Below are 19,629 nucleotides of genomic sequence, written 5' to 3' on the forward strand. Positions count from 1 at the left end.
CTGTTACTGTAATGCCTATTTCTCTCCTCAAATGTTTTCAGAAACATCTTGAAGTGTACTGTTTAGCTGTAAAATAAGAATATTTGATCAGTGCTGCCTAGTTTGACCATTTGATCCATCGAGTTTGCGAGTGATTGACAGCTGTCTCTGTTGAATGAACAGCCAATAGGAACACTCTCTCTCTCTTTGAAATGACCTGTGATTGGCCAAAGTCTCCCGTCACGGGCTAGATTTTTTGAAGCGTGAAAACAGAGCCATGAGGAGGTGCAGAAGTCTAGTTATCTCTTAGAACACTTGAATTACAATATGCTGAAAGGTTAACATTCTGCCTACTGCAGGTTTAAAGCATTACCAATAACCGACACTGCTGTTGGTCTTGAAACAATACATTGTTTTTTATCTATGAAAAATTATCTAAGTTTTGAATTGAAAAAGGTTTAAAAAGGAAAATGTTGACTCAACTGGTCAGTAACAAAGATTGTGGCATTCAAAGCTACAGCCACAGCCACAGCCTGTGTTGACACCAAACAGTAGATTCATGCAGTTTATGTGCACTGACACCACTGTTATTGTTGCCACAGAAACTGGGATTTATTAGACCGGCTAGCATTTGCATATGAATGATATGGCTGTAAGACAAGACACGATCCTAAAGTTGTTTGGGGAGGTATAACTTTGTAGACATCATTGATCATTAATTTGCACCTGTAAAAAAGAAATATGAGACTAAACACCACAGAGCTATAAATCACTCCTTCATATCCGCCTCCAAGCCAGTAGACTCTGTTAAGAGCTTAAGCTGCAGAAACACACACACACCTCTTATCAAATTATCAAACATCACAGGTCTGCACTGACAGGATAAAGGAAAGGGTGTGTAAATATTCAGAGGACCATCAGTTTCTCCTTTTAATGATTATGTGCTCTGCAACGCTGGCTCATGAGGCCATAAAACCTTTAACGCTAATCAGGCTTTTAGAGACTCATTATATTCTTCTTAAAGGCAAATCGGCTGTATGATTTCAAAACGCTCTGCAGATATAAAAGTGATCTGTTCGTGAGCACTGAATACACCTGCGGTCATACTTTAAAACCGATGTAATGGCAGAGTAGACAAATCCTTTAATAATGAATATGTATGCAGTAAAGCTGGAAAGTATCTGCCTATGGTTTGCATGTTCCACATTTTATCATAATGTGTCACGCAGCATGGGACTCGCACTGGTCTGGTCTTGGTCTTGTCTCAGTTTACTGTATGTGGTCTTGACTACATCACTGTTGTTAGTACTCACAGCTAGCAGCAGCAAACAGCCTAGCCTTGTGGAAGACTCCACACGCACAATGAGTGCATTGTCAGAGTGCATGTAGGTAGACAGGCAAGTAGGCCATCCAATAAATTCATGTGGGCCAAATTAAATGATTGGATGGGCTTATTACAGGTCTGCAAGAAACAGATACCAGATTCTTTTTCTCTTTTGATTTAATTAATTGTTGTCGGGATGTAAATAAAATGCAGCTACTAAAGTAAAGTGTCTACCCTAGCTTTAAGGAAAACAATAGTACATTATTATGAGAAGTGAGAATCATAAAAGCAAAATTCCACCACCGAATACATAAACGGATGCAAAGGTGGGATCGGAAATGTACTTCAAATTTAGACAATCTCGGCTATCTGAAATGAAACCCAGTGAGCCCTAATAAATAAGCAAAAAGCGTGTACCTAAAGAACAAAATATGTGCATTAATAAGAAATGCATTGAAACAAAAGCTTAAAATTTCAAACATGATGATTCATGAATTAACAAATATGGCAGCAAAAAAGATAAAAAGCAAAGAACATGAAGATGTCTGTGTTACTATGAGCAATAATAAAAGCCTGGCTGAGGAGCAGTGAGACACATTTAGACAAAATACATTCATGGTACATCATCCTTCTTGCATATTATGTTTAATACATTAGAGAGAACCCAAGCATGCATGGGAATGATATGAAGAAATCATAGTGAGTCACATTCATGTATAAGTCATTGGTTTTGGTATAATTGGGGAGGTAAATCTACTAAGCTGGTCGCTGAATTGGTTTTGTGTAGAAGTTCAGTGCACTGATGAATGGAAAAAGTCAAGCAGGACCCAAAAAATTGTTATAGCGTATAAAGTCACATGTCTTAATGAAGTCTTTATTATGTATTAGGGATTTGTCTATGCAGGGGAAACAACGTGACAGATCACTGGATGAAAATAGCCAGGGGACATTACATGGTAGTAGCCCAAAATAACCCTGTTAAGCTTTAAAGTCTAACCACAGATTGTCTGATTGAGCTGCTTGTCCTCTTGCTTTATGCGTCCCGTTAATCTTCATTCGAGCATGATGGAGCAAACTAGAGCATGCCTTGTTAAAATCTCTGCCAAAGAAGAGAGGAAGAGACCTGGAACCGGTAGGAAGTTATGTAAGGTTAATCCTTTGTTATCCACTGAAATACATTTGGTGTCCTTGTTTTTGATGTGCAGGAACAATGATTTTCAGCCCCTGTGGTTAAAAATGGGTCAATCGAACGGGAGACAATTTATTTAATTCATAAAGTCATCTCAGTTTTATTCAACGAATGCAAACAAATGATAAAAGTAGAACTTACAGTATGTTGGTGTGACTCAGCGTGAAACAAGGTACTAACCAATTTATCTAATCAATTCACATCAAAAACACTGTAAAATGAGAATGTTAAAATAAATGATCTAATGAATTAAAACAAATCACTACAAACCTAAGACTGTCATTCCCGTTGTTGCATTAATTTCATGTAATTAAACATTCACAGGTAACAGAAGAACATGATTCATACTGACGAGCAGAATTAATTAGGCACACAGAGACATTTCAAAGCCATTTTAAAAGAAATAAAAAAATGATTGAAACTATTACAAATGAGTCATTTTTAAGGGAAGTTACTGTGGTTTCTGTGGTTATTTGTAGGATAATAATTGATCCATCCTCTAAACATGCATTTGTATTGGACAAGATGGTAAATCCTGAACAGGTCATCAGTCCCTCACAGGGCTAACACACACGGACGGACCCAAGCACCCTCACGATCACACCTCCTGGCACTTTAAAGTTTCCAGTTCACCTAACCGGCATGTCTTTAGGCTGTTGGCCAAAAAACTGGATAAGACAGCGAGAGCTTATCCCAGCATGCTTCGGGCAAGAGGCAGGGTGCACCCCAGACAGGGTGTCAGTGATACTGTGTGAGGAAACTGAAAGGCTCAGAGGAAATTGTTGCAAACACAAGGACGTTTTGCAGACCTTACGAAACTTGTGATATTTTGATATTTCTGATGCTAGCGGGGTGGCTCTAGGGATGGCAATGTCGGTCAGTCCGCTGTCTGCTTTGGTCCAGACATCTCAAGTGTATATATCAAGTGTTTATACTTGATCCAAACGGCCACACTCGAAGGCGGAGTGAAAAATCTTGGAAGAGGCAATTCAAACAGAGGTCCCCTCTACACGGACAGCTGGGGGTTCAACAGGATCCAGAGATGGGAACAGAGCCAACATTGATACTGTAGATAGGTCCCTTCTGTTGTTTTTGATTATTTTGTACATGATCCTTCCAGTTATTAATCCAATTCAGTCCAATTTCCAAGCCACATGTCACGGGGTATGTCACCAGTGTATCTCAGCAGGAACAGAAACAGAGTTAACAGGATCCAAAGCAAAGAATGGACATTAATGCTAAAGGACCCATAATGAATGCTCTATCCTGCACTACAGAGATCAGGTGTGATGCTGTCCCGACTGTGAGAATGAGGCTGGTTGGAGGAACCTACCTGTAGGCCTTACTTGCCTTAAGTCGCCACTAGTTCTTTGACGTCAGGTTGGTGTGTCTGGGCCTTGGAGGTGGCCTTGGGGAAGTGGAGGGCTGGGTTGTCTGAGGGTGGGGCTGCGGTGGAGCGCCTCCAAACACGTCCTCAAATGTCTTGTTTTGTCCAGAACTCAAAGCTATTCAGTTTACTGTCATAGAGGAGTAAAGAAACCAGAACATATTCACATTTAAGAAGCTGGAGTCAGAAAATTTTACTTTTTGTTCTTAAGAAATGAGTCAAACCGATAAATCGATGTCATAATAGTTGGTGATTAGTTTAATAGTTGAGAACTAATCGATTAATGTTTGCAGCTCTAATTTGGATGTTTTGCTGTAGAGTTATAAACTGTGAATTGCCATGGAAATTGCTGCAACTCTTAAGTGTTTTTTCTCTATATACATGTAGGATTGTTCTCCCTTTCCTGCTTTCTAGGAGACAGAGACAGAACAACTTTGTACTAAAAGTGCTTCAGTTTGTAAAAAGAAAGAAAGAAAGAAAGAAAATGCTGCCTGTAATTGACTTTTATGTCACAGTTTTATTTCCATGAATTCATTTGTTTTTCGTTTAAGTCTTTGTTTCTCTTGGCCTTTCGCATCCCTCCCATTGGAGTAGCATTCGATTTATTTCAGTGAGCCGTTGCTTCTTTATAAGAAGCATCTCTATATGAAGTGCATAATGTGTGAGTCCCTGCAGTCCACACGGCTGGGATTCTCCCCTGGCTGTTACAGTACATCCTAATTTCCGCATGAAGATCAATAATGTTGGATCTTATGTTGTGTGCATTTCTCTCTCTCTCTCTCTCTCTCTCTCTCTCTCTCTCTCTCTCTCTCTCTCTCTCTCTCTCTCTCTCTCTCTCTCTCTCTTCAGCAACACTCCAATGTGTACAAGCTCACGTCGTCACCAGTTGCTCAAAGTCAGTTTTGTCCAGACCAAGATGTATTTCTTCTTGCTAGTCAGAGTTTGATTGGAGGTGTCTGAGGTTATTGACATAGCAACCAAATTACCCTGCTTGAGAAATCATTAGGCTTCATCCCTGATACAGATGAGATGAAGGCTCGCATTGACTTCATGTGTGCATGTTTGTCAGACAGATTCAGGGATTTGCAGGCTAGAAAAAAGAAAATGTCCATTGAAAACTCCAACAAAAACCTTATTCTTATGATTAAAGCTTCAAAAGGCAGAATGTTTTTCCCATCATTGGGCAAAAATTACATAATAACCTTTCAGCATATTGTAATTCAAGTGTTCTGAGAGAAAACTAGACTTCTGCACCTCCTCATGACTCTGTTTTAAGGCTTTATAAAATCTAGCCAGTGACGGGAGACTTTGACCAATCACAGGTCATTTCAGAGAGAGAGCGTTCCTATTGGCTGTTCATTCAACGGAGACAGCTGTCATTCACTCAACAACAGAAACATCTTGTAGTGTACTGTTTAGCTGTAAATGAGAAATTTGTTCCGGCTGGTGGGCGGTGCATAGTATTTCCTCAACTGATCTCAACATGGCTGCCGGGTCACAAACTTTCTCATTTTACAGCTAAACAGTTCACTACAAGATATTTCTGAAAACATCTGAGGAGAGATATAGGCATTACAGTAAAGTAGAGTTTGGCTCTGATTGCTTGTTTTCCTGTGAAATCTTGCAGATGCCGTTAGGAGCACCGGAGGACAAATGACTTTTTTTCAGATTACCTATCTCATGCACTACTGTGAAAATTTAGCGTAAGTTTGGAGCGTTGTTTAGCCTACTTCGCGCCAAGCTGGTATGACGTGGTTGGTACCAGTGGATTCCTTAGGTTTTTCTAGTTTCATATGATAACAGGATCTTCACTCTAGCTTTAAAAATATTAATTGTGTTTAGGCATTAAAGAAATTAGTGGCATTAAAACTAATTTGCGTTAACAAGTTATCGCATTAACTTTGACAGCCCTAAAAAAATGTAAAAGACAACATACTGTATATACATTTTTAAACTACTACTATTAATAATTGATAGGGTGTTTGAGAATTGATACAGTATCACAGAACATAATATTGTGATACTCAAGTGTTTCAGTATTTTCTTATACCTATACTAAGACTAGAGTTAATATCCTGATAGAATACGATCAGTCAAGGTGTGCAGTTATTCTTCTCAGCTCCTGTTATTATTGTTTCCTCATACAAGTGAGTTTCTGACCTGCAGAGAGGGTCATCTCAGGCCAGCAGGATCAGTTTTTATCTATTGCAATTCAGTTTACAAACCGCAGAACAGCTGTTCCTGCTGGACCCCATCAGCTTGAAATGATGACAGAGCCATTTTACAATGTTATGGACCCACATCCCCAAACTTGGACACAAGTGAATATCTGACGTATATTTTTAGAGGTGTAGTGTGATGTCTTGTTGTATATGCTCAGCATTTTTGGGTTAGTAGCACATTCTTCTTTGTCATCTAAATTGTGGATTTAGTGTGAAATCCAAGCATATCTGTTATCCTGTGCACTGGAAAAATCAAATCATTGTACCTCCTCTGCCCTCACAGCTCCACATCGCAGCAGCGAGCGGCTACGTGCAGGCTGCAGAGCTGCTGCTGGAGGGGGGAGGCCGCATGGACCTGAGAGACACCGATGGATGGCATCCTCTTCACGCTGCAGCATGCTGGGGTCAGGTATGGGAAACAGGAAACAGACAAGTGCGCACACACACAAAGGTTTCTGAAACTATTAATTTGCTGCTGTTGTTGTTGTTTCAGATGCATGTGGCAGAGCTGTTGGTGTCTCATGGAGCCAGTCTCAATGCCAAGACCTTCCTAGATGAGACCCCCATCGGTATATTTACACCCCAACACTCTGATCAATGCACCTGGTGGGGGGGGTTAAGAAAACAAATGACTTATCTTAGCAGGGTCTCATTGACAAATTGTTCAGTCAATGCAAGGTTTAAATCCTGAGTTTGTTCTGTTTAAATGCTGATTTAAATCGTGTTAAGGCAAATCTAAACCTGCTTTGTGCTATTTTCATTACTAATTATGTCAGCTTTTACATTTTTGGCAGTTTTGATGGTCGGTAAATTGTAAAATGGTGAAGTTTTACGACTTTACCCTGCAGTAGGCAGAATGTTTTTGTCATCATTGGGCAGAAATTCCATAATAACCTTTCAGCATTTTGTAATTCACTGTTTAGCTGTAAAATGAGAAAGGGTGCTCTGGCTGGTGGGCGGTGCTTGGTATTTCCTCAACTGATCTCAACATGGTTGCCGGGTCACGAACTCTCTCATTTTACAGCTAAACAGTACACTATAAGATGTTTCTGAAAACATTTGAGGAGAGAAATAGGCATAACAGTAACAGAATATTGATTCATATTTGATCAGCGCTGCCTAGTTTGACCGTTTGATCGGCATTCGCGAGTGATTGACATCTGCTCAGAGACGGCAGGCTCCAGCTCGGCTCTGATTGAACAAGTAAGGGATAATGTACAGCGAGCCGGTGATTGTTGTGAAAGAATCCCCGACAGGGCGATTTTGCTGCGCGTCGGGGTCGGGAATAACAGACAGCAGAATGCCGTGATTGACCAATCAGAATCAAGTATTCAACACAGCCGTGTATTAAAGTGCAGTTTAATTTGAAAGGAGCTGACATTTCCTGTCCTTCATCCTTCTCATTTTAAGATTTGTGCGAGGATGAGGAGTTCAGAGCCATCCTGCTGGACCTGAAACACAAACACGACACCATCATGAAGTCACAGCTCAAACACAAAACCTCACTGTGCAGGCGAACGTCCAGCGCAGGCAGTCGTGGGTAAGTGCTGACATCTGCTGGTGTTGCTGCTACTACAAATAGTATTTCATGTTTATTTACTTTTCTTCCCCCCACCCCCTAAAGAGACAGGAAAGATCAGCAGATCGAGGCAAATCAGATCAAAATCATGTGCTCTGTACTGATAGCTCCCACTAAATATAATTTAACAGAGCAGCGTTACAGAAATCCTTGTCAGTGAAGGGAACTGTCAGTACAGTGTGCAGATTGAGTTCTGCCTTTGTTTTTGTAAATGTTTTTTTGACGTGCACGCTCTAAAGTCTGTTGTTTAGATAAGCAGAACAGCCTCCCTTAATCTTCAAATGAAAAATGTAAGAAGTATAAGCAATTCCAGACAGTATAATCTAGAAAATGAGTATTGTATGAATTGTAATTGCACTTAAAAATGCTTCATTCACTCCCCTGTGTTCACAGAAAAGTGGTGCGGCGAGCCAGCCTGTCGGACAGACACAACCTGTGCCGTAAAGAGTACGAGACGGAGGCCATCGTCTGGAGGGGAGGGAGAGAGGAGGAGGATGAAAAAGAGAAAGAGTCTGATCAGGAGAACACCCAGGTAGTTAATGTGAGTTTTCAGGTTATTTATCTTTTACTCCTGTTGCTATTTTTTTCAGAATTAGACCTCTGCATAGATATACAGTACATACACAGTTTTAAAAGTAGCAATTGAGAATTCCTCCTTTCAGGGTCCCTACGCAGTATGGAAGTATGGAGTTTTTCATGGTGTTTGGAGCAGCCAGAGCATCCTAAATGTTTAGCGTAACACCCACCTCCCTGTTCCTCCCGGTTAACACTGTTAGCTCTGTCAGCACTATTGTTGTTTTCACTGTTCGCACCTTTAGCTGCAAGCTGTCGGCTCAGCCGTCGCCATGTTGAGAGCCATGCGAAGGCGAAATGCTCCCAATCTTGCATTTAGCACCTTTAAAAACATTTTAACAATACCATGAGCTTCAGTCCATTTCAAACATATATCAACAATTACAAAAACATGTTCAAATCTACAGTATTTTGTCATTTGTATAAAGTGTATTTGTGTATTTCCAAAGGGTCCCCAGAGGGGAGGGTGGGCTGATGGTCTTACATCATCTTTGACAAATTTGTTCACAAAAACTATTGCTCTACCAGGATCAAACCAATGTCTGGTTATCACAGCAACCTTTCCTTCTTTGCTCCTGTGAGACACATCCTGTCTAACAGGACCAGTAGAGGAAGTACAGAACGTGGAGCAACTGCACGGCCGTCACAGGAGTTCCGCAACCAATCAGTTAAAACACAACCGGCTGACAACCAGAGAGACCGCTCAGACATGTCAGTGCCAGCTCTGAGCAGTAGAAACACAAATTTTAACGACAAGGTAATCAGAGGAAACACTACTGCTTTGGCTGTAGTGTCAACCCTGTCATTTCCTAGGGACATGCTATCAAAAATCCAGGTGTGCGCATCACATTTTACAATAACTGTTTAAGACACAGTGCAAACAAGCGGAGCAGTCTGTTGACAGTTGGTTAGGACACTGTCTCACCCAATGTCCCAACTGGTTACAGTTGCATCATGCGTTAGGATTTCTAAATTCTTGCTGCTCTGACATGATTTTGACATCTGATGATTTTCTACTACTACTAAACTTCATAGTGACGCTTCATTCTAACAGACGGAAACATCTCATCTGTTACTGGATTTAAATAAATGCCTCTGACTGCAGTAAACGCAAGAATAAAGAAATAATAATGATTAAAAAAAATCCAGGTCTTAACATCTGTCATTAAAGGAATGCATAAAAATAACCCGTCTTCTGATTAATCTAGAAAAAAAGCCGGCGCCACCATGTTTTCAGGTTGTTCGTCTGTCCATCAGTAAGTACGTCCCTCCGGTCCACTCTCGTGAATACACTATCTCAGGAACGCCTTGAGTGAATTTGTCACAAACGTGGACTCAAGGATGAACTGATTAGGTTTTGGTGATCAAACGTCAAGGTCACTGTGACCTCAGAAAACACATTTTTGGCCATAACTTAAGAACTCATATTGTAATTATGACAATGTTACCCAAATGTCTAATAGGATAAAATGATGAAGTGATGACATTTTGGATAGACATTGATGTAAAGTGCAACTTGACTGGTTTGCAGAGGCATACAATAGTGAGGCGTTAATTCTAGTTTATAGCATACTATCATATCTCATAAAAGCCATAGTATAGTGTGTCATAAATATGTCATAATATATCACAAAAAGTCATAAAAACATAATTGTATTGTGTGTCATAAAACACATGTCATAAAAAGTAATAGTGTAGTATATGTCTTTAAAAGATGTCATTAAAAATGTCATAGCATAGTCAAATCAAGTCAATTTTATTTATATAGCCCAGTATCACAAATCACAAATTTTCCTCAGGGGGCTTTGCAATCTGTTCAGCATACAACACCCTCAAAATGCCATAGAAATCATATTAAAGTATGTCTTAAAAATGTCATTTAAAAAAGTCATGAAAAAATCCATAGTATATTATGACATTTTTATGGCATACTATACTATATCAAAAGTCATACAAATGTCAATGTATGTCATGGCCTCTGTTTTTTAGTCAATTTTTGTTGTTTGATGGTGTATTTTTTAACTTCCTGCACATAACTTGCCAGATATATACAACCTGGCATGACTTAGATATTTTTAGCACAGCCAGCAAGGCAGTAATACAATCACCTCTCCCACACATCAGGGAGTCTAAATGTCAGATTTCAGTGTAGATGTGTGGTTCTCTCTTGATGATCAAACAGTCACACAGGAAGAAACCCACAATGGAAAAAAAAAATGGCAATACAATCCTCCACCGGCAGTATGCTTAATAGTCACGTAGTATCTGAGTGCAATAGTTGCTTTTCCTCTACTGGAAAAAAACATCTATGTTGCTCTAATTATAACCACTATTGTAAGCACTACTAAGCTTTCACACACTGACTGCAGCAAACTGAGGCACTTTATCAACAGATGATCAGAAGGCTTTAAGTGGAAAAGGAAGTAGTGTGTTAAAGCAGAATCACACATTTCAACCTTTTGTCTCGAAAGAACCTGTGGTACGCCAAGCAACAATTTATGGGGGAGACTTTCTCTTCGTAGTAGTAAATAAATTGGCTTTACATCTCATTTTATTTGAGCTTGATAGCTTGGGCACCAGATGAAAGATATCTGATCTCCCCCCGTACAGAGTCAGGCCTGCATGTATTTAATCATCTCAAAGAGAAGCCTTATTGAGGGATTAAAGTAATCTTTATTGATGTTTCGCAGGTCAAGCCAGTCGTAGCTGTGGAGCTGCCAGACACACCCAAGCGGCCCACCATCCTCAAAGATGGCGGCAGCAAACAGAACGGCCTCATCTCCACGACGACGTCCACGCCGCCGCAACCGCCCTCCAACGGCAACGCGTCGTCGTCGTCGTCCGATAAGGGCGGGGTCGTCGCCACCCCGCCACCTCACGAGGAAGCCTTGCCGAGAGAGCGCGCTCAGACTCTGTCTGAGCTCAAGAAACAGAGGTCCGCCGCCAAATTGTTGAATCACCCCTTGTTCAACGGTCACCTAGGTAACGGCTCCACAGACTCCTTCACTGATGCCAAAAACAACTCCGAGGACCCCCGCATGCCGCTGGTCTCCTCCAATGGCAACGCGGTTTATTACACGCCAGCCAGCGGCGAGCCGCCCCTCCTCAAACTGAAACAGCCACTGGAGGAAGAGCAGCCGACGGTGCGAAACTGCTGCTGCGTGTCATAGCAGCCTGGTCACGTGACTGTTGACGGAACAGAAAGTGTTTGCACAGAGAAGCGAGGAACGTGCTGTAGGATGAGAGGAAGGAAGGACAAAGAGGGTGTTCCTGTCTTTTAACATCCTTTAAACTTCTCCCAAAGATGGCAGGCCTGAAGAAGGTTTAGAAACTTAATCCTTGTACCTCCCTGCCATGTGACTCCTGCTACAATAAGAGACATTTTCCCCAAATGCAGGCATGTTTCAATCGTAGCAGAGAAGAGGAAAGGAACAGTGGCAGGAGCAGTGCCACTTTTTCCCTCCAGGTGTCACTTGGATTCAAATTCCTTTCCGTATATGGAGTCTCTCTACAAGACAAATGGAGACAGAGTGTGAGACGCTGTTGCTCCGGCCCTGCAGTGCACCTTTAAGAATCAAAGTGTGGACAGATTTTTTTAAGCTTTTCACCCAGAAGGTGTCAAAAATGAGGAAAGTAGAGAGGATCTCAAGGTGCATGTCCTGCCCTCAGAGATGAAGATGGAATTTTTTTCTACCCTAAATATGGATGGTATAATGAAACAACATTTTCTTCAGGACAAACTCACATTGTTGTCAAACACATTGTTTTACTTTGTTGTCATATTCATGTTGTACTACAACATATCAGAAACAGTGAAGCATAGCAGAAAGAGATCTGTGACGTCTCCTTTGAAGTGTCTGTCGTGTTAAAATGCTGCCTGCGTAAGTAAAGGGAAGGAATGCCATAAAACAGTGTTATAATATTCAGGAAGTGTACTTCTACAGCGAGATATAACAGGAAAGAGTAAAGCTCTGCACTAGTGTTGGAAAGTGTCAATATATTCTGTCAACTATACTTCACCTCACCGTCCTCTCATATCAAACCTGAACTGACAGGTCATGCTCCGTTTTATGCATAACCCGCTTTGTGCTCTCTTCTGTTTAGATAATTTAAGCAAACATGGTTGAAAATGACTATACATTTCTTTATTTATGAAATTAATGTAATGTGTAAAGAAAAAAACAAACATATTATGGTTCCTAAAGTTGAGTGTATTTATTATTTGGATGGTGTGTGGAGAGCGTGAATGCAATATACTTAAGATGAGCTGGGGGAGTCTTCCAGCAAAGCACCTTGTGACATGGAAAATCAAAACTGATCAAGTGAAGTAAGGGTTACTGTCTTCTAAATGTACATGTTATTATAATCACACAAACAAACCATTCTGTTGAGATGGATTTCATATTTGTGTCACTACAAATAACAGTGTTATTTGTTTATGTTTTTTTGTTTTTTTTCTGGTGGCCATTGTGTGGCTTTATCTTCTCCCAGTCACTGTATTTGTTGCATTAACAGAAATTGTAAATGTTATGTAATGAATTACTGTAAGTATCGAATTGTATGCTTGCCTCAGTTTTTTATTTAAACATGAATCCACACATGGATTTGGTATGTAGTGAGCCCACACCATTATGTCCTTGAACGCATCATGGATTCAGCATAATATATAATAACACATAATAGAAGTAGCTTCTCTGCGCAATTAAAGGAATAGTTTGACATTTTGGGAAAAATGCTTTCTTTCCGAAGGTTAGATGAGGAGCTTCATATTTAAAGGACCAGTGTGTAGTATTTTGGGGGATCTATTAGCATAAATGGAATATAATATTCATAACTATGTTTTCATTAGTGTATAATCACCTGAAACTAAGAATCATTGTGTTTTTGTTAGCTAAGAACGGACAAACCAAACACTGGCTCTAGAGAGAGCCTTTCACGTTTTTACGTTACCTGAAGGCCACCGTAGTTCTACGACACGCTTGTGAAACTGCGGTAACGTTGGCCGCATAGTGCAAAACCGTGGTACCGCCAGCCCCCGTCTAACTTCTGTTGCTCCTAAAGTAGTGTTATCATGGTAAGGATGACCATTGAGTGAGCTGAACGGCGTTACCACGGTTTTGCACTCGGTGGCTCACGTTACCGCAGTCTTGGAAAAGAAGGAGTGAGCGGAGGGGTACTCAGCTGGTTGCAATCTGCAACCACACCACTAGATGCTGCCAAATCCTACACACTGTCCCTTTAACACACAGATATGAGAGTGGTATCAGTCTCATCTAACTCTCAGCAAGAGAGCAAATAAACATATTTCCCAAAATGTTGAACTACTCATTTTATCTAATAACAGCTCCTCTAATCTCCTTGTGAGTGCCAAAGAGTCTTCCATGATTAAAAAAACAACTTATAACGACATGTGAAAATTTGGGGGGAAGACTTTCTTTGCCCAGATCTGTTTGTTTCTGACGTCCAACCCCGTGTGATTACCCACAATGCCACTACCACTTTGCCCCCACAACATCACCTGTACAGTGTCAAATATTGTAAATATGTTTGTATTAGTATCCCCCGTATCTTTTCCCATGAACTGCATTTACATGTCTGTGTTGTTACTGTTGAGGAACATATAGGACAAATACCCACATTGATGAACAGTGTTAGCAGACAGACATTTGGTTGTCGAGGGGGAAACTATGAGTCGATGTAGACCCCCCCCCTTCATTAGTCCAACAGTCTAAAATCTATCTGGAAAGACGAGTGCACCCAGGTGTCATCATCATACTTAGTATTTTCTCCCTGCTGTTGCCGTGACCAGCGTCTGCGGTTGATTTTTTTTTCTGTGCAATTTTCTGCAAAGGTCCGTTTTTTAGAAGCAGTTTGATTTTCAACTCAATTTGAGGAAGTACGAATCACTGACATGCTTAGTTATTCATGACATAGATGTAAGTCACAGTCAAAAGAGATTGCTACAGTATATCCTCTATTTTTGGTTCCTTCATTTTTGTTTAAAAAGATGAGTCAAAGGCAGTGACATCATCTTGTTATGATGAGTCAGCTGAAAGTGACTGGAGTTACTCCAGTTTACGGTTATCCTGCAGCTGCTGCAATCAATTCCATTGAAATGCCCGTTCTGCTTCCTTACTAAAGGAATCACATTCAATTGTACTTTTGAACTATGACCTAGTCAGTGACTCGGTATTACCCAGAAAGGGACCGTCACATGTTAAAAAGTAGTCCTCATGGTAGTGTCCTCATGGTATAGATCAAAGCTTGTGTTTGTCTGCAAGCCTCGTTGTCTATAACGATAAGATTATAAAGACGAAAAACTACTGATTTTGTAATTACTGGAATATATTGATGGTTGCATTAACATATTTTGAATAAATTGTATATTTTGAGAATTTTATATGGTCTCTTCTGAATTAGTGAAGCTCTTTTGTGCCGTCAGGTACGATGGATTTCTTACAGCTTTAAAAAGATGGTGCCCAGCAGGCCTGGACACGAGCAAAAATGCCGAACTGTTGGATAAAACAAAACATTTGAAAACATTTAACAAAGGCATTTCATAGACCACACTATGATATGATTAATTGAGAAAATAATCAGTAGATTAAAGGTGCTATTTATGACATTCAGCCACTAGATGTTGTATTCTCCATCCCTTGTTCCATTACATTCACTTCATAACAAGTCGTTGCCAATTACTTACCATCAATCTCAGCCATTTATCCGTTTTTTCCACGCTAACTGACGACACAGAGATACCAACGTCGTTTTACTGTTATCTCCCAAGCCATGTTAGAAATGGGAACCAAACGTCAGATATTTTTCTCAGAGATAAACAAAACATTCATTTTGGACCCGCCAACATTTTTAAAGGGGCTATATGTAAGGATCAGAAATTGCTTAACAATAGGGATTTTGCCAGCTCGGGGTCTGTTTTGATACCCAAAACCAAACTAAGGTCCCTCCATAAATCGAAGGCCCAGCCGATGTTGATCCTAGTTTTCCCCCGGACATCAGGCTTCACAAGATGTAACTTTGGGTGTTTTGTGTTGGAGTCTGAGTTGTGGTGGGGGCTTGTCGTTTGTTGGCATTAGCGGACTCCATTTCTAACCGAACATGCACATGCGCATGATGCCACATCTGTTGGATTTTCCCAGAAAAACATCCTGCATTCTTCACATTAAAAGCAGTCTACTGGCTGATAGGAGAAACCCAGAAAGTCATGGAAGGTCTAATTTTTTAGATTAAATTACAACCTGTTCACACATTGGTAATAAAAAAATGATTAAAGAATGTTTATACATGTAAAACTGACATAAAGTCCCTTTTAAATGATTCATTTACAATCATAATCATAATTTTCAGGAAAAGCCATACTTTTATTCGGCACCTTTCTAAAGGCTCTGTAGATGTATTATTTAAAAAAAAAAATATTAGTCTTCATAAAAATGTTATCAATAAGACCTTTAAGTGCATAGTTGTCACCATGAAAAGTGGATGCATCACTCGCATGGTGAGAAAAACTAGTACTCATCTTTTAAAAGCACCGTTATTTTCTTGAAAACTGTATTCAGAAACTTAATTGTCGAAGTCAGATGACTATGCTGTGTGCAGCTCACGTTTCCATGCCGTATGAAGGTTATTAACAATTTATCTAACCCGTCTGCTTTCCCTGTCCTACTTCTACAGCTCATTTCTGTTCTGCAGCAGGCCGAGGCTGGACCGTCCTTCACCACACAGCTGTCAGGGTCTTGGCCCGGCATCAACTGCTTCCTTCAATGATGCTCTGTGTCTTTTTTTCCCTCTCTCGTTTTTTCTGAACTTCCCCTCTTTCACTGGCTGCGGGTCAGCGGGGTCAATATTTCTACAGGCTGAACCCAGCAGTCATTTTTCAGACACATAACAGTCGGGTTAGAGAGACAAGTAAAGAAGACAGGTTAGAAAAGCAATAGTGTATTTTATGTTTCTTAAAGTTCACCGTGAGCCACATTTTGAGGAACCTTTTTTTTTATGCAATTTAATTGTACTTTCTCCACTTTCAGATTTTCTTCAGGGACAGCTCACATGGAAAAAAAAAACACCCACTGGCTACCATGGTTGTGTATTCATCCCTTTCATTGCTGTTGATTTTAAGGGAGTGAGCTTTTGACACTGATATAGTTGTCTGTCTTTTATGGAGAAGCTTATCAGTATTTACAGTACATTAGGCCGTCATTAAACAGCACTTACGGGCTAATATGTTAGATCAGGGATTTAAAAACATTACCTAATTTGTCAAACATCTACATTGAGTTACAGTCCTCGACGTGTCTTGAGCAAACGTTATAAAGAAATCACCCTTTTATGTGAGCCTCCCTCAGTATGTCTTAGGCATATAGACAGAGGAGCACAATGGTGCTGAAAACACATGATCCAGACTGCATTGACCTCCTCTGCGTGGCCTGGCTATTGTGCCTGAGCGACACTGAGTTCAGGCCAGCTGGCTCAGGTCCCAGTCCTTCAGTCCTCTCTTCACTGAAGGGCGAAGTGGATCAGTGCCAGAAAGAGCATACAGACGCATACTGACCACTCTGCCGGACACATAAATGGAGGGATGATGATAGACGGCACTGAGGAGCAGTCGGGGGTGTGGAGGATAAAGTAGGAAAATGAACCGATTCCAGGCGTTGCTTAGACACTGACCGCCATGATGGAGGGATGGGTGGAAAGAATGGATGTTTGCACTGATGAAATAAAGACGACATGCAAATGAAGGGTGGATGGCCTGCCTGAAAGTGAGCCAGTGCTGGGAGGAAGCCACAACTATTGACCGTCCTGCCAGCTTGTGAAAAGACGGATAGAAGACTGCACATAAAGAACGGATGGTGGGATGACTCAGTGGGTCAGAACGTCTGCCCGGTTCCCAGGATCTGTTGGACTTAACTGGGCTTCAGTGTCCTATTTGACGTGAATTTAAGATGTCTAAGTAGAGCAAGTTGATGTCTGTCTGTCTGACCTCTGATAAAAGCCTATCGATTGAGGGATTTACACTCAGATTGAAGTCAGTTACTCTCTCTCAGGCATGAGTGTCAGTGTATATGTCATGAAAAATGTCATAGTATATTATGTCAAAAAAAGTAGAAAAAAGTCTTAGTTTAGTCTGTCGAAAAAAGGTCATCGTACAGTATGACGAAAAATGTCATTATACAGTGTAGAAAAAAAATTGTAAAAGGCATTTAGTTTGTCTAAAAAAATTTGTATAGTATGTCGAAAAAAAGTTATCATACAGTGTCGGAAAAATCATTAAAGTCATAGTATAGTATGTCTGAAAAAAAGTCATGGTATAGTATGTCGAAAAAAAAGACATAGTATAGTATGACGGAAAAAAAGTCATAGTATATCATGTTGAAAAAAATCACAAAAAGTCATTGTATGGTAAGTCGAAAAAAATCATAAAAAGTCACAGTATACAGTATTATGTCGAAACAGTCATAGTATAGTATGTTGAAAAAAAGTCACAGTATAGTATGTCAAAAAAGGAATCATAAAATAGTCATAGCATAGCACGTCGTAAAAAAGTCATTGTATAGTACGTCAAAAAAGTCATAAAAAAGTCGTAATATAGCACGTTGAAAAAAAGTCATAGTATAGTATGTCATAAAAAATGCCAAAAAAATTCAGAGTATAGTATGCCATAAAAATTAATATTGTAGTATGTCATAAAAATGTCAAAAAAAAGTCATAGTATAGTATACCATGAAAAATATCTTAGTCATAGTATAGTATGCCATAAAAAAATACATTCTAAGTCTACGGTCATTTCCACAGTTTTGAGCGTGTTCAGCTCCCGATTGTTCTGACCACACCAGATGGCCAGCTGTTCTAACCTCCCGTCTGTATGCCGATATGAGGCTGATGACCGTTGTGTCGTCTGCAAATATGTGAAAAAGTCATAATTTAGTATGGTATAAAAAGTCACAGTATAGTATGCCACAAAGAATTTAATGATATCGTGTGACATAAAAAATGTCATAGTATAGTATACCAGTCATAGAAATTGCATAATTTAGTATGCCATAAAAATGTTATTAAAAAGTCGCAGTATAGTATGCCATGAAAAGTCATAGTAGTAGTATAGTGTAGTTGAGCAAATGCTCACGACAGGTTTATGCTCTATAGCAAATAGTTGTTTGATGCTATATTAATGCTCTGCATATTGAACTTAGCACCTTTAACTTTCTGCAAGCCTCATCTGAACCTTTACACCCACGTGATCTTCATTAAGGTGTAAAGATATTAATTCTGACCAAAGATATTACATTTTTCGGTGGAATATTACAGTCAACTTTTCCATTTTATTCTCTGTGACTGTACGACCTTCAACTGTTATCACAGATAAGGAACTCGGGTGAACGTCTTCCCCGCCTTTCTGGCTGTGGGAGGCGATAGAAGTTCACATTAACAGTACATCTAACTTGCGTTGTAACACTCAGTGATGTCCCCCTACTGGCAAATTCATGTTTCATTGTTTAACTAATAAAAGGATATTTCACCAAACCACAAATATGAAGAGGGGGTTTAAAAGTAATAGCTATTTTAAATCAGCCCACATGTTGATCTTGTGGCTTTGTGAGAAAAGGTCAGAGGCTCAGTTGCTGCGCTGACTGTGGGCCGTTTTTCGTGGCTTCCTGCCAAACATCCCACCCTCTTCTTTATCTCACCTCCTACTCACTCTCGCTGCTTTTTCTCTGCCTTCTACTGTCTCTGTGTTGATGCATTTCAAACTGTAATGTGTGTTTAAGAGATAATTGTAAATGTCGCAGCCAGGAAAGTTTTATCAGCGACATGATTCTGCAACCTCTGACATGAATGATGATGATGATGAAAGAGTTATTTTGTATCTTGTACTTTCCACTACTTCCTTTTGAGGTTGGACTTTTGTTAACACTTCTGTCTGGTTTTGCACAGGCATGCAAATTTACATGAGAAACATAAAGGAAAGTAACCTCAATTTTAAGGTACTTCACTTGACCATTTCCATTTTATGCTTCTTTAAACTTCTTCTCCATTACATTGCAGAGGGATATGTACTTTTTTACTCTACTCTTTATTTGACAGCTAGAGTTGATTTGAAGATCGAGAGTTTACATACAAAACATGATCATCTTCCAACTTACGATGCATTTTTATAGATTAAACAACAGTATATAAAGTTATCTAGTTCCACCTCAACCAGTTTAAATAATAAAATGCTGCAGTAATACCGAAGTAATAACCAATTTATATAATTTAACACTGACAGGGGCTATTCTGTAGTCTAATGAATACTTTTACTTACTTTTCAAGTATATTGTGATACATTTTTTTAATGTACTTCTAATTATGAATACAGGACAT

At 39.8% G+C, this 19,629-nt stretch overlaps 1 protein-coding gene across 4 annotated transcripts in view; it reads left to right on the top strand.

Annotated features, from left to right (window-relative positions):
* The window catches only part of ppp1r16b (protein phosphatase 1, regulatory subunit 16B), a 108,387-nt gene extending 93,737 nt beyond the window's left edge, over positions 1-14,650 (top strand). For 2 of the 4 annotated variants that reach the window (XM_074642385.1, XM_074642400.1), the window contains exons 7-11: positions 6,385-6,510; positions 6,595-6,670; positions 7,512-7,641; positions 8,074-8,221; positions 10,944-14,650. In XM_074642385.1, coding sequence (XP_074498486.1) covers positions 6,385-6,510; positions 6,595-6,670; positions 7,512-7,641; positions 8,074-8,221; positions 10,944-11,423 — 960 coding nt within the window. In that variant the 3' untranslated portion in view covers positions 11,424-14,650. The remainder of the gene's footprint in view (positions 1-6,384; positions 6,511-6,594; positions 6,671-7,511; positions 7,642-8,073; positions 8,222-10,943) is intronic. The other 2 variants (XM_074642393.1, XM_074642403.1) reach the window with 1 other exon arrangement.
* The last annotated feature ends 4,979 nt before the right edge of the window (positions 14,651-19,629 follow it).

Source organism: Sebastes fasciatus, chromosome 1, assembly GCF_043250625.1.
Source record: "Sebastes fasciatus isolate fSebFas1 chromosome 1, fSebFas1.pri, whole genome shotgun sequence".
NCBI lineage: Eukaryota > Metazoa > Chordata > Actinopteri > Perciformes > Sebastidae > Sebastes > Sebastes fasciatus.